Below are 25,101 nucleotides of genomic sequence, written 5' to 3' on the forward strand. Positions count from 1 at the left end.
GCCCCAAGCGGTGCCGGAGGAGTCACTGCCGTCGTGGAAGGGATCGGTGGCGGCGGGGCCATTGCTGTTGTCTTCTTCTTAACCATGCCCGATGGTTCCCGTGGCGACCTCTTCCCGATGACCTTCTTCGTGTACGCCGGAGCCTTAGCGGCGACGATGGGGGTCCTTAGGCGCATCCCCGCTGACTACGACGGTGATTCGCGACGGCGCAAGCTTGCAGCGGATGACCTTCAGCTTGTTGCACTGCCACCGGGAACCACATGAGGGACGATTCCGGGTGCGACGAGGGCAACGGGAGGTCGGCGGTTTTGACGGTCGAGTTGGAGATGCGTTCCATGATGAACTGGTGGCCTGCGGTGGTCGCGTCGGAGATGCCTTCCACGACGTATTAGTTGTTGGCAGCGGTCGTGGCGGGAGGCGATTCAGTGACAACAATTTTCAGTTTCAACGGTTGAGGCTCTTCTGGCGTCATTTCTGATTTTGCGTCGGCGGCTAGCGGTGATGCAAATATGCATCACTCGTAGCAGTTTTTTGGGCAGGACCTAAACTTTTTCGATATAACTATAGGGCTGCTGCTGGAGCCTTTTTTTATCTAAATGATTTTTTTTTGCACAGGTGTGCTTTAGGGCTGCCGTTGAAGATGTTCTAAGCGTCGGCAAGCAAATCAGGCAATTTTATCGAGCTAAACAGAGTTCAGATCAAAGTAGGTCAGTTATGCGAGGTTATCTTTTTGGAAAATAGTGATAATAATAATCTGGAATCAGTATTAAGAACCTCCGGACGGAGCTCAGTTGCACAAGCAAAGGACTTGCTGCAAACAAAAACAGTTTACAGTTAGCGTAATACTATTCTGATGCCATTTCTCTTCGCCCGGAGTCCTTACCTAGCAACGCGGCTCCAAATCTCTCCTGCAGCTGCCGCCGTGCCGGACCTCAGCGTCACCGCCGACGCCTCAATCCCGCTCCGCCTCGCACCCGACGGCTCAGTCCCACGCCCCCCTCCCCGACGCCTTCTCCCCACCTCCGACACCCCGGCCTCTCACGCGCGTCGCTGCCATCGCCGTTCCCGTTCTTCCTCGAGGGGACATCGCGTCTCCACCCCGTCCACAGTTTCGCCCATTGAGTTTTCAGGTACGTGGTTGTTTTCATCCAGCGATTGGTTAAATCCAACCGACCTTCATAACTTCTGGCTGCGCAGGTGCATACCCGGCGCACCATCTAGATCCGCCCCTGTCCCCGTCTCGTCGTAGCTGTGAATAAAAATGGAGAGCAGTCAGACCGAGAACCTCACAGACACTAAACAAGATGACGATGCGCGCCAAAGCAAACAGGAAGATGAGGTAATCCTGACACGCCACTGCCAGCAATATCTTTTGCGAGGAACCTCTGTTTAGTATTGAGATTTGGCGAGGTTGTTATTTACCAACAGAAATTATCCACGCCGTGAAACGCAGTTTACTCAGCACTGCACACACAATTGCTACTTTGCTACTTGGTAGGTTTCTAGTTTCTATAACTCGAAATTGTTTCTTCAAATTGATTATTCGTACAGTTCTGGTGGTATGTTTCCTAGGGTTTTGTGACAGATCTTATTCGAAGATTCATAACTCATATTTGATTCTTTACATTGGGTATCTTAGCTTTCTTACTTTGCAAGTCACTGTGTGCAGGAGGCCCGCATTGAAGAATACAAAAGACTAATGGATCAAAAGATTGCCCTTCGCCGAAACAATCAAAATCCTGAGAGACCAGGTAGTCATCGTTTTCTCCCATTAATGGCCATTCCATAGAAGTTGTGATGAAAGTTACGTTTTTATTTTTTTGTTTTGTTTGAGAAAGTGCAAAGGCTTTGCGTCTCGTTGTATTGAATGGCAGGAACAAAGTATTTTACATGCCCAAGCAAGTTCTGTTCCATTTGAACACGTGAAATTTATCTGCTTAAAGTCATATAGATGTATAGCATGTGCACTGCACAAAAGAGGTCAAGTGAAGTGCCACAAACATTCTTTGTTCTTATTCTTGCTAGCAGTTAAGTACTATATTCTTGAGTGATAGTGTAGATGTTGCAGAGTGCAGACACTGAGTTTCCTGCCATTGTCTCCTTGCACTTCAATTGCTAGACCAGTGCCGTACCAAACTACCAATTAAATTATATTTCGAGCCCTATGTAGTAGTGTTCAAGACTATTATAGTAAACCAAGGTTCCTTTTGACATTGTGTTGGATTCCTAGAAGCACTTCTCTATCCCTGCTTCTGGATAAGGCAATTAGTTTAAACTATCTTCTTTTATAACCGTGATAGCAAAAACTTACCCCAGTTAGTATGCATTGAGACTCTATAACTAACTAGATGGCACAACGGAACAACACAACAAACCAACTGCAAGTTGTCCATGAAGCTCTGCTTAAGGGCAATTTCATGTGCATGAAGAGGGTGAGTGGGATGAGGCTGTTCAATACCTGTTGCGCTTTGCTACACCCCCCTTTAAAAAGTTTACAGTTTTCGAGGCAAATCGACGACGGAGATTAGAACTTACCCCTTTGTTAAAAAGGGGTATTTTGTTACATGAAAATATCATATATATGGAAAGCCTGATCATCTGTTTGATTGCCCATGGGTATTCCTCTCCCAAATCCACCGCTGATCTAAATACAACATGCTTCGTCGCCATTGACGTCGTCCACGATGCCTACGTTGGCTTTGACATTATCCATGGCGCCCGTGGCCTCACGATGGTCTCCGGATTCACTGTCGGCATGGACTCTGTCATGCGCGCAGCTGCCGCCATTCATGACGCCCATGGCCTCGCCGCGTGGCTGACCGCGTTGCCCGGGTCCGGGACGCACTGTGGACCCTGGGATGTGTGTTTGCATCATCTGGCTTGCCGCGTTAGGCATGACACAAATGCGCCACGGCCTTCCCTGGTGGCAGGCATCGGATAGCCAGGCCACTTGCCGTTCTTGCCTCGGTGTCTGTAGGCTGCTGCCGCCGGACACGCAGCCTACTTACAGCCCTCCGCCATGACGCTCGTGAGATTGCCTATGTCCGGGACGCTCGCCTGGGATGTTGAGGAGCATGCGGCCGGCTGTTGGCCAAGCGCTGGCGAATTTTTTTTTTTTTTGCATTCACTCGATCACAGTGACCCAGTCCCAGACGACACACGTGGACCCCAGTGGCAGCGGCATCGTCGCAATCATGGTTTTGGAGACGATGAGTTGTTCTGGGGTAGCGACTTGGAAAAAGTCGAGCCTGCAGTTGCGACTAGTCGCGACTCGAGTCACGAGTCGATATTTTTTTGCGACTAGTCGTGCGACTTGAGAACCATGGTCGCAATGGCCGTTCTGGTGGCAGGATCGCAAAGATACCCCATTGGGTGGTTACCCAACCGTTTCAATTAGGACAAAAGGACAAAAATACTTTTTTTGTGTGTGCGCGCGCGCAACTTCAAAGGCATATGGACGTAGGAGGAACTCTGTGAATTTATGTCCAAAGCAGATGCAGATGTATATGTATATTGTAGGTAGAACACGACTAAATTAAGTAATATAACTGCATCTCAGTCCCAGGTTGAACAAGCCTATTTTGTTACCTCTCTACTTGCCTTTCAGCCATGTTGATAAAGGAAGTTGTTCCCCCAATCTCACTCTTACAACTTGTATAATTTATGTGTATCATCTATTAGCTTAGCTATTCTTATTTGATCACATGTTAATTTTGTTATTTTTTTGGTTCTAATTTTCTCTACAACAAACATCTCAGTATGAGCTTCTGTTGCAGATGGGGCATCAGAAAATCTCTGTAGTTTATATGCATAGCTTTTTGAGCCATATAGCAATAAAAATAAGCTAGTAGTTACTCAGCTGCTCCATTTTCATAGTCAAGTTTTTCCTTTTTACTTAATTTCATTCCATTCTTGGTTCTTCAGATTAATATTTATAATTTTGAGTAGACAATTTCTGATCTTGACAAGTCATGCACATGTTTCTGCGGCAACATTATGATCTGACATTATTCATTAATTTCAGATGCAAACTACCTGAGGACTCTTGACTCAAGTATTAAACGAAATACAACAGTTATAAAGAAGCTCAAAACAATAAATGATGAACAAAAGGATGGATTAATGGATGAGTTGAAAAGTGTGAACTTGAGCAAATTTGTCAGTGAAGCAGTTTCTTATATTTGTGAGGCTAAACTTCGTTCTGCTGATATACAAGCTGCAGTTCAGGTAATTGATGATTGTAATGTGCATTCGCCTCAGTACATAAGCAAATATGCCAGTGTCATAGAGCCGGCCCCTGTGCTTGAGCAAGATCTTTTGTTTATTGGACTTGTCTGTTTCAAGCCTCTGGGTTACATAATAGGACATGTTCCTGCTTTAGTGATATCTTTTACACTGTGTTGCTGCATATGTTCTCAGTCATTTCATTTGGACTTATTGGTCAACGTCGTGCTGTTGCATATTGTGGAATGGAAAGAGCTCACCACACTGTAGCTCGAACATTCCGGCGGCTCTGTTCTCTGTTGCCTGGAGCTCGACCTGATATGGGCCTGGGCCTCCTGGGTCAGCAGTACATGGTCATTTAGCACTCCCCCTCAAGAGGGGCGCCATCTTGTCACACGTATTGCATTCTTTAGTCTCCAATCCTTTAGTCAAGCAGTCTGCAATCTGTTGTCCTGATCATCTAGGCAACTTTCCCAATCTGCATTACAGCACCCATCCACCACGAGATGCCTGTTACTCTCAAATAATAGTCCCTTTCCTGGAGTCACCTTCAAGTACCTCAGAATTTTGTACACCGCTTCAAGATGATCACTCCTAAGTTCATGCATGTATCTGCTTACCACACTTACTGCAAAAGCAATGTCAGGGCGTGTATGACATAAGTACAATAACCTCCCAACTAATCTTTGATATTTCTCCTAATCTACTGACTCACCTGACTGAGCTATCACTTTGTGGTTTTGATCAATTGGTGTTGAGGCTGCCCGACATCCTAGCATTCCTACATTGCCTAAGAGATCTAAAGTATACTTCCTCTGTGATAGCGCAATCCCCTTGGCAGACCTGGCTACTCTGTTTCCGCGAAGTATTTGAGTCGGCCCAGATCTTTGACTTTGAAGGCCTTACCCAAAGACTCTTTCATTCTTGTAATTTCTTATTTGTCATCCTCTTTGATAATAATATCATCCACATATACTGCAAGTATAGTGATTTTCCCTATTCCATGTTGTAGAATAGTGTATGATCACCATTACACTGCCCATATCCCATATTACGTACATCATGTCTGAACTTGTCGAACCATGCTCTCGGGGACTGTTTCAAACCATAAATAGCTTTCTTTAACCCGCATACCTTGCCAGCAGTCTCAGACCTAGAGAACCTAGGTGGGATCTCCATGTAGTCCTCCTCCTGCAGGTCCCTATGCAAGAAGCATTCTTCACATCAAGTTGATGTGAAGACCACCCGAAATTCGTAGCGCAGGAGATCAAATCCTCACAGTGTTCATCTTTGCTAATGGAGCAAAGGTCTTATCATAGTCAATGCCGTAGGTCTGGCTGTACCCCCCGCCACAAACCTTGCTTTGTACATATCAATCTTTCCTTTTACATTCTGCTTCAGAATGTATACCCACTTGCAGCTGACTACCTTCTTTCCTGTTGGAAGAGGTGTTAGTACCCATGTCTTGTTCTTGCAAAAAGCCTTCAGCTCCTCCACCATGACCATGCACCATTCTTAGTCCTTCTTTGCCTTCTTATTTTTAGTCGGAATTGAAACAGACTGAAGAGAAGCAACAAATACTTTGTAGGCTGGAGATAATGCTTCATAGGAGACATTTTCCAATATCACTGGCATCGAACCCATATCGTTCCTCTGGTATCCCTGCTTTTGCTCGACTACCTTATCTCAAAGCAATTGGCAAATCAATTAACCCTTCTGTAGCCACTGACTCATGTTCAGCCTGATCCCCATCAGAGGAGCTTGAAATCACGTCAGTAATACCCTGTTGTTCCGCCTGTGGCTGATCTAGTTGCTGCCCATGATGTGCAACACCATCACCTCGCCTCCGTGAATACACTTTAGCTGTGGCTGATCTAGTTGCTACCCCCTAATGCGCAACACCAGTACCTCACTTCCTCAAATACACCTTGAGCTGCTCCTCTTGTTCTGCTGTCCACCTCGGCAAACTACCGATCCAGGCGGGAGCACTGCCTGCCTGTCTGGGCACTCCATCAGTCACAAACCGGCCCTTAGCTCGGTGGCGTTATCAATTGCTGAGACTGTTGCTTGCTTCGCTGTACCAGAATATCACCCTCAATTAGTTGCTGCAACACCAAATCGGCACCACCACAGCGACCGTAACTCTCCCCATCTTCAGTCTGGGTATGGTCAAGACTGAAATAAGCCACTAAGACCAGTTTTCTCACCATAAAATGGTTCGGATTCCCTGAAGGTGACATCCATGCTCACAAATGTCCTCCGTTCAGAAGGACTCCAAGTCTCCAACACTTGTTGCCTCGCTGCCCAGAAGAATACCCAATGAAGTTACACTTGACAGCCTATGGATCCAGTTTGCCCACAGATGGCCTGTGATCCCTGGCAAAGCAGACAACTGAACAACTTGGGAGGAACCTAGAGATCATTCTTTCCCAGTAGTAGCCCATGAGGTAACTTCATACCCAGTACTCTCGATGATGTGTGATTGATCAGGTATGTCGCAGTCATCACAGCCTCACTCCACAAGAACTTCAGCACATTCATAGTGAACATCAGCGATCGAGCAACCTCTAGAATATGTCGATTCTTCCTTTCTGCCACTCCATTCCGAGGAGTGTGAGTACACGAGGTTTGATGCAAAATCCTTTGCTATGATAAGAAAGTCCCAAACACTTTGTTCACATACTCAGTGCCATTATCAGTTATTATCATTTGTACTTGAACATTGAAGTGATTTTTCACATAGGCGTAGAAATTCTTGAAGCATTGGAAAGTTTCATCCTTGTGACACATCAAATAGACCCATGTCATACGTGAGTGGCAGTCAATAAAGGTCACAAAATACTTTGCACCACTAACCGACACCACATGATGTTATGACCGGCTTGGTCTATTCTAGGAAGAGGCCCACCGGGCATTACTATTAGGGGCTTGGCCCACAAGTTATCTTAGGCAAGTTATCTTAGGAAAGTTATCTTAGGCTAAAGTTATAAATACTCATGTAAGACATCGTTTTGATGCAGGCAATAAAGACTATTATTATCTTTTGTTGCCCGGCTCCTAGAGGAGCCGGAAACCCTAGCCGCCGCAGCCAAGCCGCCGCCGCCCTCAACCCTAGCCGCGACGGCGCCCTGCCGCCGGCGCGCCCGTTCCTTGCCGCGTCCACTCCCTCCTTGCCCCTACAACCTTCGCAATAGAGCCGGTAGGAACCCTAGCCCTACCAATTTGGTATCCAGAGACACTAGGCCGATCATGTCCCAATCTCCATCACCGCCGCTACCATCCACCTCCACCCCGCTCTCGCTGCCGCCGGCCACTGCCACCGCGATGGCGGAGATTGCATCCGGCACCACCATCACCACCGCGCCCATCACCATCACGCCGGACCCGCCTCCGCTCCTCTCGCCCGAGGAGATGTCGGGCACCCTGCGGGAGCTTGTCCAGGCGGTCAAGGGTATTACCCTCTACCTCGCCGGGAACCAGCCCCCGCCACCGAGCACCGGCACCACCGCCTACGGGCCACCGCCGCTACAGTGGCCCGCCCCGGCCTTCCAGGCGCCCTACGGAGGGGCGTCCCAGCCGCCGCTGCTGCTGCTGCCGCACTACTCGGCTGCGGGACAGCCGTGGCCAGCATGGCCGACCTCCACCGCGCCGCTGGGGGGCCAGACCCAGCAGCTTCTTCCGGCGTCACTGCCGGCCCCCTCGCCGCAGGCGCCGGTGCAGTAGCTCCACCAGGCGCCGCCGTCATCGACAGTACCACCACCCGCGCCTAGGGCTATGGGTCGGCCCCTGCACCAGGTGCAGTTTCCACCGTCACCATCGCCGATTCCCGCTTGGGCGACCGGCTTGTCTCTGGGCCCGGTCTACTCCACGGCGCCGGAACGCCGGACGCCCTCTCTGCGGTTTGATCACCCCTCCAGCTCGGCGAACTACGCCCCAGCGTTTCCCGACCCAGCATACGCACCGGCGGCGACTGCGGCCGCCCCCGGGCACGGCGGGCCGACACCCCCTCGCTTCGCCAAACTGGACTTCGCCACCTACGAGGGCACGAAGGACCCCCTCAATTGGCTCAACCAGTGCGAGCAGTTCTTTCGAGGGCAGCGGACGCTCGCTTCGGATCGCACCTGGCTCGCGTCCTATCATCTTCGAGGCACAGCGCAGACCTGGTACTACGCCCTCGAGCAGGACGAGGGCGGCATGCCACCTTGGGAGCGCTTCCGGGAGCTCTGCCTCCTCCGTTTTGGGCCTCCTATCCGCGGGAGCCGCCTGGCGGCCCTCGGCCGTTTACCATTCACATCTACGGTGCAGGACTACGCCGACCGCTTCCAGGCCCTGGCGTGCCACGCGCCGGGCGTCTCCGCGACCCAGCGCGCCGAGCTCTTTGTGGGCGGTCTGCCGGACCATATCCGCGTGGACGTCGAGCTCCGGGATCCCTCCGACCTCCAGACGGCCATGTACTACGCCCGGGCCTTCGAGCAGCGGGCCCAGGCACTGCAGCAGCCACTTGGACGGAGCGGCCGCCAGCCCAGTCGGCCAGCACCGACTTCCTCAGCCCCGGGTCGGCTTCTCCCAGCCGCGACGGCCACACCCCCGGCCGCCACACGGCCCTTCTGTCGGCTGTCACCGGCCGAGCAGCAGGAGCGTCGCCGTCAGGGTCTCTGCTTCAACTGCGATGAGCCCTACACGCCGACCCATGTCTGCCCCCGCCTCTTTTATTTAGAGACGGTCGACTACACCAAGGAGGACGACTCGCCCGACCCGTTACATCCGCCTGCGGCGCCCGAGGACGCGGCCGCGGATTCCGCAGCGACGGCGTGTGTCGTCTCCCTTCATGCCCTGGCCGGCATCCGGGGCGAGCGGACCATGCTGCTGCCCGTGACGATCCATGGCGAGCGACTGGTGGCCCTGCTGGATACGGGCTCCACACACAACTTTCTGCCCGAGTCGACCATGCGTCGGCTAGCCCTCCCGACGACGGGCGGGGAGCGCCTGCGGATCACAGTGGCGAACGGCGATCGCCTCCGGTGCCATGGGCTAGCCCGCAACGTTCCCATCTCCATCGGTGGCGAACACTTATCCATCACCTGTGCAGGGATCGATCTGGGCTGCTTCGACTTCATCCTCGGGGTGGACTTTCTCCGGACCCTCGGCCCCATCCTGTGGGAATTCGACGCGCTCACGATGACATTCTGGCGGCAGGGCCGCCGCATCCGGTGGGAGGGCATTGGGGGTGCCGCGCCTGCCGTGCCACACCTCCAGCTGGCTGCCGCGTCTTCGGAGGCCGAGCACCCCCTGCTGGATTCTCTTCTGCAGCAGCACAGCGACCTCTTCGACGATCCGCAGGGTCTTCCGCCTGCTCGGGTGTACGACCATCATATTCACCTCGTACCAGGCTCCACTCCGGTGGCGGTGCGACCCTACCGCTACCCCCAGCTGCAGAAGGATGAGTTGGAGCGCCAGTGTGCCCTGATGCTCGTCGCAGGCATCATTCGGATCTCCACGTCGCCCTTCACGGCGCCGGTGCTTCTCGTCCGTAAGTCAGACGGCACATGGCGCTTCTGCATCGACTACCGCGCCCTCAACGCACTCACGCTCAAGGACAAGTTCCCTATACCGATGGTCGACGAGCTCTTGGATGAGCTCCATGGGGCACGCTTCTTCACCAAGCTCGATCTCCGGTCGAGCTATCATCAGGTGCGCATGCATCCGGATGACATCGCCAAGACGGCGTTTCGCACCCACCATGGCCACTTCGAGTTCTTGGTGATGCCTTTCGGCCTCGCCAACGCCCCGGCGACGTTCCAGGCCCTGATGAACGACGTACTTCGACCCTTCTTACGGCAGTTTGTGCTTGTTTTCTTTGATGACATCCTTATCTACAGCGCCACCTGGGCCGAACATCTCCAGCACGTCGCCATCGTCTTCAACGAGCTTCGGGCGCACCACCTCCACCTTAAGCGCTCGAAGTGCTCGTTCGGGACGCCTACCGTCGCCTACCTCGGCCATGTCATCTCGGCCGACGGGGTGGCTATGGACGCCGATAAGGTGGCGGCCGTCTTCGCCTGGCCGACGCCTCACTCGTCGCGGGCCCTCGGCGGGTTCCTCGGACTCGCCGGCTACTACCGGAAATTTATCCGGGAGTTCGGACTCATCGCGGCGCCCCTCACGCGGTTGCTTCGCCGCTACGCCTTCGCCTGGGACGACGAGGCGACGACGGCGTTCGAGGCCCTCAAGGGGGCCCTCACGACGGGCCCCGTCCTCCAGATGCCCGACTTCGACCGGCCGTTCGTGGTGGACTGTGACGCCTCGGGCGCCGGGTTCGGCGCCATACTTCATCAGGGCGATGGGCCCCTCGCTTTCTTCAGCCGGCCTTTCGCTCCGCGCCATCTTAAGTTGGCAGCTTACGAGCGGGAGCTCATTGGCCTCGTCCAGGCCGTGCGTCATTGGCGGCCATACTTGTGGGGGCGGACCTTCCACATTCGCACGGACCACTACAGCCTGAAGTTCTTGCTGGATCAACGGCTGTCGACCGTTCCGCAGCACCAGTGGATCAGCAAGCTCTTCGGCTTCGACTTCTCCGTCGAGTATCGGCCGGGCCGTCTTAACACCGTGGCCGACGCGCTGTCCCGTCGTGACTCCGACCTCGCGCCATCCGCCGACGCGTCCGCCGGGATGGCCTTGTGCATCCGCTTCGGGCCATCGTTCGGTCTCTTCACCGACATTCGACGCGCCACTGCGACGGCAGATGACGCCGCACGTCTTCAGCAGCAGCTCGCGTCCGGCGACTTGGAGGAGCCCTGGCGCTTCTCTGACGGACTGCTCCTCCATGGGCGCCGGATCTTTGTTCCGGCGCATGATGATCTCCGTCACCAGGTGTTGCAGCTCGCCCACTCGGCGGGCCATGAGGGTGTGTAGAAAACCCTCCATCGTCTTCACGCCGACTTCTACATCCCTGGTGATCGTGCCCTGATCCGCGACTGGGTTCGGTCTTGTCAGACTTGCCAGCGCAACAAGACAGAGACCCTGAGGCCGGCGGGGCTCCTTCAGCCCTTGGAGGTGCCGTCTCAGGTTTGGGCGGATATCTCCTTAGACTTCATCGAGGGCCTTCCCAAGGTGGGGGGCAAGTCCGTCATCCTCACGGTGGTCGATCGCTTCTCTAAGTACGCCCACTTCATCGCGCTGGGCCATCCATACACGGCGGCATCCGTGGCCCGGGCCTTCTTCGACGGCATAGTCCGTCTACACGGGTTCCCGACGTCGATCATCAGTGATCGGGACCCAGTCTTCACGGGCCATGTCTGGCGCGACCTCTTCAGGATGGCGGGTGTCCAGCTCCGCCTGAGTACGGCGTTCCATCCTCAGACGGACGGTCAGTCTGAGGTGGTTAACAAGGTCATTGCCATGTATTTGCGTTGTGTGACAGGTGATCGGCCTCGCGCTTGGGTGGACTGGCTCTCTTGGGCGGAGTACTGCTACAACACTTCTTATCACTCCGCCCTGCGCGCGACGCCATTTGAGGTGGTCTATGGTCGACCACCCCCGCCTATACTTCCGGTCGACCCGGAGACGGCTCGGACGGCGGTTGCGGGTGACCTTATCCGCACCCGTGATGAGATGCTGGCTGAGGTCCGTTAGTGTCTCCTTCAGGCCCAGCAGACGGCCAAGCACTACTACGACAATCATCATCGCGAGGCGGAGTTCGCAGTTGGTGACTGGGTGTGGCTGCGTCTTCTCCACCGCTCTACGCAGTCACTGGACCCGCGCGCGAAGCGCAAGCTTGGCCCTTCCCTGTCGTGGAGCGCATTGGGAAGGTGGCCTATCGTCTTCAGCTTCCAGCCCGCGCCCGCATCCACGACGTGTTCCATGTGGGGCTGCTCAAGCCTTTCCGTGGCGAGCCACCGGCGGCTCCTCCGGCGCTTCCTCCAACCGCCGATGGTCGCATTCTTCCAGAGCCAGCAAAGGTGTTGCAGGCCCAGCTCCGTCGTGGCGTCTGGTTCGTCCTAATTCAGTGGGCGGGCCTTCCGGAGGAGGAGGCTACTTGGGAGCAGCGTGAAGATTTCCGTCAGCACTATCCAGACTTTCAGCTCGAGGACGAGCTGTTTGCGCAGGCGGGGAGAGATGTTATGACCGGCTTGGTCTATTCTAGGAAGAGGCCCACCGGGCATTAGTATTAGGGGCTTGGCCCACAAGTTATCTTAGGCAAGTTATCTTAGGAAAGTTATCTTAGGCTAAAGTTATAAATACTCATGTAAGACATCGTTTTGAGGCAGGCAATAAAGACTATTATTATCTTTTGTTGCCCGGCTCCTAGAGGAGCCGGAAACCCTAGCCGCCGCAGCCAAGCCGCCGCCGCCCTCAACCCTAGCCGCGACGGCGCCCTGCCGCCGGCGCGCCCGTTCCTCGCCGCGTCCACTCCCTCCTTGCCCCTACAACCTTCGCAATAGAGCCGGTAGGAACCCTAGTCCTACCACTTGTCCACACATCCGAGTGAATAAGCATGAATGAGGATATACTCCCAAGTCCCTTACTCACATAAGACGTTCTCGTGTGTTTTCCAAACTCACACACATTACATTTCAGCTTGTTCTTATCTACTCCATTCATTACATCAGGAAACAACTTGTACATTTTATCAAACAATACATGCCCCATTCTACAGTGATGTTTCATCACCGAGGATTCTTTTTTTTCCACAATTGCCACAAACACAAAGCTGCCAATCTGACCAAGCCTCTCACGGTCCCTGAACGACAAGCCCCCTACGCCTTTTTCCAGTCCCCGTCCTCCTTCCAGTCAGCCTGTCCTGAATCAAGCACAGTCCTCTGTCAAGTGTTATCCTACAGTCCACCTAGTCGATCAGAGCACTCATAGACAGCATATTGACCAGGAAAACTGGCACATGTAGGACTGAAGATAACTTAATAGCAGGTGTGCCTCTTCTGCCATGTCAGCCGATGCCAGCACCGCCGCCACCGCGTGGCAGAATAGCCCCGCTGATCGCTCTGCCTCCTCTGTCGCCCTGTCCTTTGATACCATGTGGAACGGGTGAGGAGCTCAACACACTGTAGCTCGATGGTTCTGGCGGCTCTCTTCTCTGTTGCCTGGAGCTCGACCTGAACTAGGTCAGCCACCACTCTGGTGTGGGCCTGGGGCTCCTGGGCCAGTAGTACATGAGCCACTCATTCAACACATATGTTTTCAGTTTTTTTTGGCTTATTGTCATCTTGCTGTTACATGGCTTCATCACGGCACTTTAGAATTTGAGGTTTATTTGATGATGAACATGTCAAGTTCCAAATACATCACTTCTATGCAGCTTTATGTGTTTTATAACCCTTCTAGCAATGTAATGTAGGTTTGCTCATTGCTTCATCAAAGATACAAGGACTTCTCTCCTTGTCTTATACAAGGTTTACTGAAGGTCTTCTTGCCTGGTAAATCTGGAGATGATTTGGATACAGACAAAAACTCAAGAGCTATGAAGAAGAGAAGCACCCTGAAACTACTGATTGAACTGTACTTTGTTGGAATAGTTGAAGATGCTAGTATCTTTGTAAACATTATAAAAGATCTTACATCACTGGAGCATTTGAAGGACCGGGAAGCAACTCAGACAAATCTGTCTCTTCTCTCTTCCTTTGTTCGTCAAGGGAGGTTATTTATAGGGTTACGGTCTCATGGTCATGAATATTACGATGAGGTAAGAGATTGAAGTGCCAAAATAATTTTATTAGGTATAAAATGGTCTCAGTAAAAATGATCATGACATTCGACTTCAACTGTAATAAGTAGAGCTAGCTGCTTTTACTGAGTTCTAGGCACATCCTTTAGCCGAAAGTTACATTTGTTTTTTGTTTTGAGTAAGTGCACATGATGTTTGCAGCCTTTAAAAATGATCAGTGAACACTTAAATTGACGAGTCTCCAACTAATGTCAAAGTGGGCTAACACAGATCAGGCTTTTAAAAAGCAGATGGCTGCCTTAAGTGAAAAATGGTTGGGAACTTCAGGTACTTTAATTGATTCATTGGTGCACAAGCCTAAGCATGGGATGGACCTGCATGCATGAAAGTATGAGTGTGATAAATGTGCCTGCTCTCACCATCCTATGCTGTTCTATATACTATTCTCAGGAGTCTACCAGTGCAGCATTCCTGCACTTATATGCCACCTATTGGTCAGAAGACTGATATGTTTCATTGCCCATACTGAGCTAACCTACCTATAAAATGTTGATTGATGCAGTTCTTTAAGGACTTAAATGTTACTGCTGATCAGAAGAAATTCTTCAAGAAAGCCTTGAACTCTTACTATGATGCTGTGTCTGAACTACTACAATCAGAAAATGCGGTAACTACTACACCCTTTCTGTTTATTACTTTGTACTTTTCTATTTGTTATCCTTTAACTATCTTCTGATATCTCTATGCATGTACGCAACCATACACTATATCCAGTCTCTTCGTCTGATGGAGGCAGAGAATGCAAAAGTTTTGAGTGCCAAAGGTGAATTAAGTGATGAGAACACAGCTTCATATGAGAAGCTCCGAAAGTCTTTTGATCAGTTACTACGTGGTGTATCCTCGTGAGTATCTATTCGAGAATGCTATTATTAACCTCTCTGTTCACTCGTAGCAGCATAATTTGCAGTTTGTCTAGTTCTGGTATTTGTAGGTTGAACACTGTGGCATATGCCCTTTTTGTAAGGGATGTATGGTTATCGAACACATAAGCACATGTCTGACCCTTGTAATTTACTAGCTGAATTTGTTGTTCCAGCAATACTATGCCACCACTGGGTTCTTACCTCTCATGCCCTATAGCCTTGATAATGTAACAAAATAATATGGTTATGGGAATATTGTATTTACTAAAACGGGAGTCATCCATGCTTACTGCAACTAGGAGACAACATTAGCTGTGTTGATAGGGTCGGCTTCCCTCGTACGTACCTGAGAAGTTCAGCGGAGATTTCCTTTTGATTCTGTAGTCTACTATCGGTTCTTTCTTTATGAAAATTCAAACAATATTTTCTTCCTAGTTCATATTTCCTTCTAAGGAAACACCTGAAAAACTGAAAACAAGTATTAAGCAAATGAGGACACATCTCGACTAATTTAAAGCTAATACTATTTTATGTTCAGCTTTGCAAAAGACCATAGATGTTCAGTTAGCTGTATCTTTTAGATGTGTTAGAAATGAATAATTGTTAACGCTTTGCCTAATAGTATGTCAATTTTTTCATTCGAATATGTATTTACTATTTATGTATGATTAATGAGGATCTGCAACCTTTTCCTTTGCAGGTTAGCTGAAGCTATTGACTTGCAGCCTCCGGTGATGCCAGATGATGGGAATACAACAAGGGTTACTACGGGAACTGATGTCACCCCCTCTTCGGGAAAAGAACCATCTGTGCTGGAACCTATTTGGGATGATGACGATACCAAGACTTTTTATGAATCTTTACCTGATCTAAGGTTCCTCTTCATTTTATCGCCAATTCTCTAGCTTGCCAATTATGTTATTTTACTAGATTCTTCTTCTGAAACTACATAGTCTACTTTCTGAGCAGAGCATTTGTACCTGCTGTCTTATTGGGAGAGGCTGAACAGAAGTTGAATGAGCAACATGCTAAGGGCCGTGAACAATCTAGTGTAAGATTCTGATACCTTAAAAGCAGTTCATTCTGCCAGTTCACTTGGCACTGTCCGAGAAGATTTTATAATACCTTCCTTTCTTTTATAAACTGAACTGTTTTTGAAGCGGTGTAAACTGGATTGTTAGATGCCATATGTCATTCTGTGATTATATTGCTTGTTTGCAACATATCAGCAGTTAAGAACTGATCTTTTCCTTTTTGGATAATTGTCTGACATTTTGAGTACATCCTCTTCTCATTTCTTCTGGATAGTAAGTATGAATAACATATAGTTTGTTTTTGAAGTGGTGTAAAGATAATTTCTATTTTCTTTTGGTAAGCATTATTCTTTTCTTTGGGTTCAGCAGTAAATCATTGTATGCATCTTCTTTTTGAAGGAGTCGAATGCGGAACAAGAGACTGAAGTGCATGATAATGCTCAGACTTCTTCTGCCACTGAAGATCAACTTGAGGGAAAGGCAGATGATGTAGCGAAAGATAGTGAAGAAAAAGAAAAGGATAAGGGAAAAGAGGCAGAAAAATCGAAAGAGAAGGATTTGGACAGGAAAACTGAAAAAGATAAAGAGAAAGTAAGAGCCTTGGATGGTGGAAGTTTGGACAACCTGCTACAGAGGTTGCCAGGATGTGTGAGCCGTGATCTTATAGATCAATTGACGGTATTTACTCCTGCTGTATTGTCTGTCCTTTTCACAGAGGCTCATTATCATTCTCAAGCTACTTTGGTTTCACCAGGTTGAGTTTTGCTACCTGAATTCTAAAGCAAGCCGGAAAAAACTTGTGCGGGCCTTATTCAGTGTTCCAAGGACTTCTCTGGAGCTTTTACCTTATTATTCTCGAATGATTGCCACATTGTCATCATGTATGAAAGATGTCCCTACTATGCTTCTCCCCATGCTTGAAGAGGAGTTCAACTTCTTAATAAATAAAAAGGTATGATCATAGTAACTCTTAGTTTCTTTGCTTTTTCTTCTTCTCATTGCTAAGTTCTTGTTTCCTATCATACTGATTTGTCTTTCTATCCCTGACAATATTTGCGATTTATTGTTAAGTCTAGAACCTAAGCTAAGATACTAACATCATTATAAACAGTAATTCATGGATCAAACATCTCCAGGACCTCCCTCACATCCTTTAAATTAGGAGAATCTTGGAGTTTAAATCCAGGGGGACAGGATATCTACATAAACTGATGTACTGTGACTAACTATTCTTCTCTGTTCTGTTTACAGGATCAGATCAACATTGAAACAAAAATAAAGAATATAAGATTTATTGGAGAATTGTGCAAATTCAAAATTGCACCAGCGGCTCTTGTTTTTAGTTGTTTGAAGGTATTGTCTTATACATGGAGTAGTAATTTCTAGGCTTTTTGCACTTCCACCTGTTGCTTAGAGAAAGCTTATTGTTTAATGTTGCAGGCGTGCCTAGATGATTTCAATCATCATAATATTGACGTGGCCTGCAACCTTCTCGAGACATGCGGACGTTTTTTATATCGTTCACCTGAAACTACAATCCGCATGGCTAACATGCTGGAGATACTGATGAGATTGAAAAATGTTAAGAATCTGGATCCGCGCCACAGTACACTTGTAGAAAATGCCTACTACCTTTGTAAACCACCTGAAAGATCTGCGAGAGTTTCAAAAGTTCGCCCACCTTTGTATCAAGTAAGATTTTACTTCTTCTCTGACCCTTTAAATTCACTTATCTATTGAGTGCAATAATGAACAATGCTTCTTTTTCTTCCTATGCAGTACATAAGGAAGCTGCTTTTCTCAGATCTCGACAAATCAAGTGTTGAGCATGTTCTTCGCCAGTTACGAAAGCTACCTTGGGTAGAGTGCCAGCAATACCTTGTAAAGTGCTTTCTAAAGGTTCACAAGGGAAAGTACAGCCAAGTTCACCTGATTGCTCTTCTCACTGCTGGGCTTAGCCGTTATCATGATGACTTTGCTGTTGCAGTGGTAGATGAGGTCAGTTCCTATAATTGATGCCTTAAATGATGTTTTTGACCCCAAAAGAAAAATCTGGTTGATATAATTTACATTCATTGCACAAGCATATATGTGACAAACTCATAAATGTCAATGGCAGGCAAAGTTACCTATTTTCGAGAGTTACCTATTGACCTATGAGAATGGCTGTATCTAGTTTATTTTGGAGAAGGTGCAATCAGCTAGCATCCAATTGAGTTAATTTATTTATCTAATTTGATTTAGGTTTTGGAAGAGATAAGGGTTGGGTTGGAGTTGAATGACTATGCGACGCAACAAAGACGACTTGCACACATGCGATTTCTTGGAGAGCTGTACAGCTACAAGCATATTGACTCATCAGTTGTATTTGAGACATTATACCTTATCATTATGTTTGGTCATGGGACTTATGAAGTAAGCACTTACATCCTTTAGTAAGATTGAAACTTTTGCTAACCTTAATTCATTTTCCGGTGCTAGTCCTTATCATCGTTGAAATGTGGTTCAGATGCTGGCATGTAAAGACGTGTGTGATTCTCGTAATAATTTTAGATGTTAATAGAAGTGTTACTTAGATTTATTGGGTTTGGCTATAAGTCGGTATATCCTCTGCAGTTACCCTTCATGTAATTGCTTTTGGTTCAGACACCAAAATCATTTCCCCCAAAGGTTTCTAAATGCACTTCTCAAATTAGTGTATCTATGTGTAAAATTTAAAGTCAAATCCATTCTTTTTTAAGGGTACAAAAAATGAGAAAAACTATTCACAGCAAACTTGCCTCCTTTCCTGGCTAAGACATTTATATTTGATGTTGTATTTTAATAGTGCTAGAATACTAAAAGTGGCATCAATTTTTACTAAATTTCATGTTGATTTAGTGCTCAAATCAAAGTGCAAAAAGTGATTGCATGTTATGTACGGCACGATCTAAAATTGTCAATTATAAAGAACTGTTAAATTATTTCTTATGTGTGATACCTATTTGCACCCTAGAAATTTGATGACATTAACCTTAATTCCTCTTTTTTATCATACTCCCTCTGTCCGAAAATAAGTGATTCAACTTTGTACTAACTTTGTACTAAAGGTACAAAGTTAGTACAAAGTTGAGTCACTTATTTTGGGACGGAGGGAGTATTACTTATTGCAAGCGTATGTCTGAGAATGATCAATCACTCTTAATTTCTTTCTTGCACAGCAAGATGTGTTGGATCCACCAGAAGATTGCTTCAGGATCAGGTTGATCATAACACTTCTGCAGACTTGTGGCCACTATTTCACTAGAGGCTCGTCCAAAAGAAAGCTTGACAAGTTCTTGCTACATTTTCAAAGATACATTATTATGAAAGGGCCCTTACCACTTGACATAGAGTTTGACATTCAGGTTAGTTTCTTTCTCATGTATAACTTCACAACATGCATAAATACTTCTGTCAGTTTCTTTCTCGTGTGAACAGTTTGCCAACATGCATAAATATTCTGTGAGTTTACTCTATTATAAATGCCAATGTTCAGGAAATCATTAACTGGTAACTGCACTGGCGAGTAGGGGATTAATAGGTGAATCGGCCAATAAATTGGTTAACTGGCTGATTAAATCGGACGAGATTTTTAACAGTGATAATTGCTGAGCTATAAAGTAAAGAAATAACCATTCCCTCTAAGATGGATACAGTTAAATTTCTTTTCGCAAAAAAAGGATACAGTTAAATTTCTATTGTTGGTAGACGAGAATATTTATCTTGTGAGTTTTTTTGCCTTGATAACCCCCCCCCCCCCCCCCCCTCTCTTAAAATTCGAAAATGCTAAAAGTCTGATGTCAGATTCTTAGACATGGTAAATTGAATGTTTTTCATGGCAATTTATATTGACACGAGTATGGCAAATTTAGTTTGCAAGCACGGCAATTCCCTGGAAAAAAATTAAACTGAGACGGATTTGCCATGCTCGCCAACTAAACTTGTCATCCTCGAGGAACATAATTTGCCATGAAAAACGTTCGATTTGCCATGTCTAAAAATCTGACGTTTGCTGGATATTCGGGTCCTAAAAGTTTGCATGAATCTTAAAGTTACTTAAAAAGGCTATCACCATATTAGCCTGCAGATCAAACGTATTGGATAGACTGATTTGGATACAAAAGCCTATATTACCCTTTTTTTATTAAAGGGATACCTTCTAATCTCTACCTTTAATCTGCATCAAAATCCATAAACTTTTCTAGTGGGTGTCTACCGAAGCAAAGTTCCTATCTTGTAGGTTCTACATTTTGATAATGAGAGAGAAAGATTCGATCCTTTGAGTCAAAAGACTTTACTGTAGCAATCGTAGCATTCACATTTGTAATAGTTAACCAAAGGAATGTTTTCGACGTGCATCTGAAGATCAGTGGAGCTGTTGATAGTTGAATATATTTTGATGGGCATCTGAAGATCCATGCACTTACCAATAGGAGAATATTCAGGACTTGCATTTTTACATTCACAATGTTGCATGCTTATAAATATCATCATGCTTCTGAAGATCAGTGGACTTGTTGATCGTCAAATATAGGTTACAACTTTATACCTAGTAGATGATGCAACCCTTTTGCTTCTGAGAATCAGGGAACCATGTGGGTCTCGCTCCTTTGTGACTTTGCTTTTTCTGAATTGGTGGAGCTAATCCAAAAAGAAGAAGGAATAGGAGGAACTAAATTAGTATACCCATATTACTGAAACCTTATTTTTCATTGAAAAACAGCGGCAAAACGGATTTTACTGAGCTAAAACTTGACTGTCTCAACCCAGGCTAGCACATAACCAATACTTAACAAGTCTCTATCAACCATCTATCCCACTCCCACAACTAGCTGATGAAAGGTAGCTCAAATGTTTAAGTAGGGAAAAAGACCTCCCAAGTCCCATGAGGTGGATTACGGATTAAAATATCTCATAGAACAAAACACAGCAGCACTGAGCTAGCGACAACATGGGGCCCACTGCTTATGTTTGAGCTTGGCGACAGCCAGCCCTCGTTCTGAAAGCCAGCTCCACCTTGTTGAAAATTATAAGAGTGCACACATATATCAAACGACGTGTGTTCAAACATTATCGTATTGCATGCTATATTTGATATTCCTTTTGCAACCAGGCAGCAAAGACCTGAACCATTCAAAATATTCATACCAGTGCACTAGGCCGTTTTTTGCCCTTAGAGAATGTCGAACAACACTCTACAAAAGCTTTTGGCTTCTGGATGCTATTAATCTTTTAAAAATAGAATGAGTAAAAGAAAATAAACAACGATAAATGTATGGTGTCGAGCCTTGACTTTTGTAGCAGCAGCAAGGCACATGGCACATGTTCCAAAGTAAATGCTATACAAAAGAAACAGGGCAATATCTTAGATGAACCTATTATTTTTGTAATAAGGCAATAAATACTGTTTTATTGCTGTTGTTTTTGTATTAGGAGTTAAAAGAAAAGTCAACATGATAGTTTTAATGTAGAATCGAATATATTCCATAGCTCTACTTGCACAACCCTTCAGTGAGCTCATCCATATGTTCTTTCAGGATTTGTTTGCTGAGCTACGACCAAACATGACCAGATATTCATCAATAGATGAACTTAACTCTGCATTAGCTGAACTCGAAGAACACGAGCGTGCGGCCTCAGTAGAGAAACCTGAGAGTGAAAGGCACTCGGACAATGAATCTCAGAAAAGGCAGCCACATGATGATGGCAGGGGTTCAGCGAATGGAGCTGAGGGAAATGGTAAGGATCATGGAGAAGGCGCAGATAGTGAGAGCTATTCAGATAGTGGCAGCATTGGTGGTCATGAAGATGAAGAAGATCTTCTGTCTGAGGAGAAATCAAATGATGCATCGGAGAACGAAGGTGATGATGAGGATGATGGGATGCCTGTTGGTTCTGATGAAGATGAGGGTGTTGAGGTTAGGCAAAAGGTCGTGCAGGTTGATCCCAAGGAGCAAGAAGACTTTGACCGAGAGCTGAAAGCCCTTCTACAGGAGAGTTTGGAGTCACGTAAATCGGAGGTGCGTTCCAGGTCCAGTTTGAACATGAAGGTACCAATGAATGTCCTTGAAGGTTCAAAGGATGCAAGGGCTGTGGAGTCAGAGAGTGGAGAAGAAACTGTGGATGAAGAGGGTGGTAATGCTGGTGGTGGCAGCAAGGTGCGTGTTAAGGTGCTAATGAAGAAAGGGCACAAGCAACAGACGAAGCAGATGTTCGTCCCTGGCGACTGCTCTCTTGTACAGAGCACAAAGCAGCAAGAAGCTGCCGAGCTTGAGGAGAAGCAGAACATTAAGCGGAGGATCCTTGAATACAACGAGAGGGAGGAGGAAGAAATGAATGGCGGATCGTCACAAATGGGGAACTGGGGCCAAGGAGGGAGCAATACCAGCAGCAGTATTAGATCAGGTGGGCGGGGCAATTGGGATGGTTGGATCAGGGGAGGCGCTCGGCGTCACCACGCCGCTGGTGGTTTCTACCAAGGATATGGCAGGAGAAGATGAATGCTAGTTGTCCTGAGGTTTTTGACAGGGCAACGGTGTCGAACTCCTAATGGAGAAGAGGATGCCTTGAATTTGTTTGACAGGACATGAACAAGATGATAGAAAGGCTTTTCACCTCTGAATATGAGTGTTGCGTCGACTATAGAGCCGACCCCAGTTGACAATAAAACGACAATACTGCCGACGAAGGAGCAGAATGTCTGAAGAGGCTTTCTTCTGTTGAAGTTGTTCAGTTGGGCTGGTTTGTGAATGTGTACATGAAGGTTTTCTTTATCTTGGAGGGACACCTTGCTTCAGCTGTAAACTTAGAGCGTGCATATCTACCTGAATGTAGATGTGGTGCTGCTATTTGCAAATCTTCCATGTACCAGAATTGTTGCTTGGATGCTTGTTAGTGTGTTTGTATAAACAATAGATGAGAATAAACACCCTGCCTTAATGTGCAACATTTGACATTGTATAGAGGCTGCGTCATTTAATTCGGATGATTTGACTTTGTATAGAGGCTGCGTCGTTTAATTTGGATCGGAGGGAGGGAGTAGTTATGTAAACAGGATATATAGTTCCCTGCAGACAGTAGTGGTGTAGCTGCAATATATGTGGCACTTTGAGTGGCCCAATAAAAATCAGAAACTGGGAGCGATCATATCGACAAGCTAGTTCCTCCTGATGTGATGGAATGATCAGTCCGCTCGCCACCTCCTGGCGCACTCGCGGCTCTCCTCACTTCCATGACCGTTGGCGTTCATCTGTCTGCCACGAGCTGGTTGCTGCTTTACGAGGAATAATTGCGACGGAGAAACCTTACCGAGTGACCGGCATGCCCGATCAAGCATTTCTACGTAGCGGTAGCGTAGCAACAGCCAGAGAGTCGGGGTGAGGAACAAACTACCCTGGCCGTCCATAGTCGCGGCTAGCTAGCCCTAGCCATGATCTCTATTCTCTTTAGGGAGCTATAGCACTGAGAGAGGGAAAGAAGCAGTTTGCCGGTGGCATCGATCGATACGGCCGGAATCTCTGAGCATCGTGTCGCCTCCCCGCAGCCTCCGCGAAGAATCTCGCGCGTGTGGGTGGGTGGACGGGGAACCTTTGACTCCCTCGCCGCAATCAGTGCTTAGATTCTGCATCCGCATCGCATTACCGGTCCGGTGGTGGCCTAGCTAGCCAGTATCCCGTCTAGTTGCTGTCCGGCCGTCTTCTTTTTCGTTTCAGTGCGTGCCTAGCCTTCTTTCGGGCGCATGTGTTGCCGTCTGCTGCTTTCTGCTCCTGCTCCCGGCCGCCCTCTTCTCCCTAGTTGGATAGAGATGCATTTCCCTCTCACCGGCCCTATTGACGTACGTGGAAAAGCAAGGCTCTGTGCCTTTCTTCGTGTGCAAGCAATCACCATTCACCGGTATATGCATGCATTTCATTTCCCCCTCTTTTACACATGGCCCAAGGGCCAAGGCTCGCCCCTGGATTTTGTTGCAGCAGCTTATCCCCTCCTAGCAGTTTCAGCTTGCACATCTAGCACAAACCATGATCGCGACAGGCCGGGGTATATATAGTTAAACCTAGCTTTGCTTCTTGCATGCATGGATGCTGCTGGATACTATATGCACTACTTGCTGGATTTCCTACAGTGGATGCAAAATGGATGAGCATGCAAGCTGCTGGATACTATATGTACTACTTGCTGGATTTCCTACAGTGGATGCAAAATGGATGAGCATGCACGCGGTGGAAAGCTGGCTCATGTTTGTGGTGGCAAACATTCTTTCGATGGATGATTAAAATGTCGACTGAAAGATCTGCATCACGCACGCACTTGGCACTGCAGGGCGTGGCTCCTTTGCGCGAGGGTTTTGATTTGATCAGTACGTGTATTCAGGTAGGGTCAAGCTCCCACCTTGAAGGGACTTGAAAAACCATGCCTTTTCTCTCTGCTTCTACCTTTGTTCAGCCTTGTGCTTGCTTAGTGGCAACCACTACAGAATTGCAATTCTAATGCACTGATGCAGCGGTTCTGGCAATCGGCTCGGGGTTTTCACCGTCGCCTGACGGAAAGTGAGCTTACATTTTTTAAGTTTATATAGGTACCAAACATGCTCGGGCAGTGAATAAGATCTCTCCTTTCTTGACTACACATGGAGTTCCTTTCTGGTGTCCGAATATAAAACGGAATTTCTTACGTAAGCATACCAGCATAATTAGATATTTATAGATGTAATAACATAACAAAAGGGCTCTCTTTCAGCATCGATCCGAATCAACACATGTTGCTCGACTAAAAATACTGTGAAAACACGTCGGACTGACTAGGGTAGCCGTGGAATAAAGCACTTTTCTCCCTCAGAAGAAAATAGAAGGAAACAAAGTGCTTTAGCTTCACCACCTCTAGTGATGAACACGCATATAGCTATTGCTAGGACGTTGCTAGCTTAGAAAAATCATGAATAAACTTTAGACCGGAGGAAGAAGAACCACTGTTCTAGTTTCAACCATTACTGCAAAAGCAGCAAAGCACTAGATGCCTTGTACCTGCATGCATCATGCATATGCTTGGCTTTCGCGCTCGATCGGCACACCATGTAAAGGTCTCTCGAATTGCGATGAAAAGATCGTTTGTGTGTCCACACTCGTAGTTTTTTCTTTGTAGTAGGGTGGAATTATTCTCATGTTTACTTAGTTTGCAATTATGACGATCTATTACGTAGCTTTGTCACAAATGTTTCTCTTAA

The 25,101-nt window shown here is 47.5% G+C and overlaps 1 protein-coding gene and 1 pseudogene across 1 annotated transcript; both read left to right on the forward strand.

Moving 5' to 3' along the window:
* Nucleotides 1–814: 814 nt before the first annotated feature.
* Nucleotides 815–22,883, forward strand: LOC147965519 (regulator of nonsense transcripts UPF2-like). Its single transcript, XM_087528197.1, has 17 exons — nucleotides 815–1,130; nucleotides 1,198–1,339; nucleotides 1,670–1,751; nucleotides 4,025–4,227; nucleotides 13,577–13,921; nucleotides 14,466–14,570; nucleotides 14,678–14,805; nucleotides 15,527–15,700; nucleotides 15,796–15,877; nucleotides 16,260–16,538; nucleotides 16,615–16,812; nucleotides 17,112–17,213; nucleotides 17,301–17,552; nucleotides 17,640–17,858; nucleotides 18,105–18,275; nucleotides 19,061–19,246; nucleotides 21,419–22,883. The coding sequence occupies exons 2-17, from the start codon at nucleotides 1,262–1,264 to the stop codon at nucleotides 22,379–22,381; spliced, it is 3,567 nt and encodes a 1,188-aa protein (XP_087384323.1). The 5' UTR covers nucleotides 815–1,130; nucleotides 1,198–1,261; the 3' UTR covers nucleotides 22,382–22,883.
* On the forward strand, nucleotides 4,234–12,000 carry LOC147965520 (uncharacterized; annotated as a pseudogene).
* Nucleotides 22,884–25,101: the final 2,218 nt, after the last annotated feature.

Source organism: Triticum urartu, chromosome 6A, assembly GCF_056163025.1.
Source record: "Triticum urartu cultivar PI428250 chromosome 6A, HENAU_Tu73, whole genome shotgun sequence".
Taxonomy (NCBI): Eukaryota; Viridiplantae; Streptophyta; class Magnoliopsida; order Poales; family Poaceae; genus Triticum; species Triticum urartu.

Bases quoted from the DNA above. Each gene is read 5' to 3' on its own strand.
- LOC147965519 (XM_087528197.1), top strand. From the start codon at position 1,262: ATGGAGAGCAGTCAGACCGAGAACCTCACAGACACTAAACAAGATGAC. The intron at 14,806-15,526 runs GTGAGTATCTAT...TTTCCTTTGCAG, and splicing joins TTACTACGTGGTGTATCCTC to GTTAGCTGAAGCTATTGACT. The intron at 15,701-15,795 runs GTTCCTCTTCAT...CTTTCTGAGCAG, and splicing joins GAATCTTTACCTGATCTAAG to AGCATTTGTACCTGCTGTCT.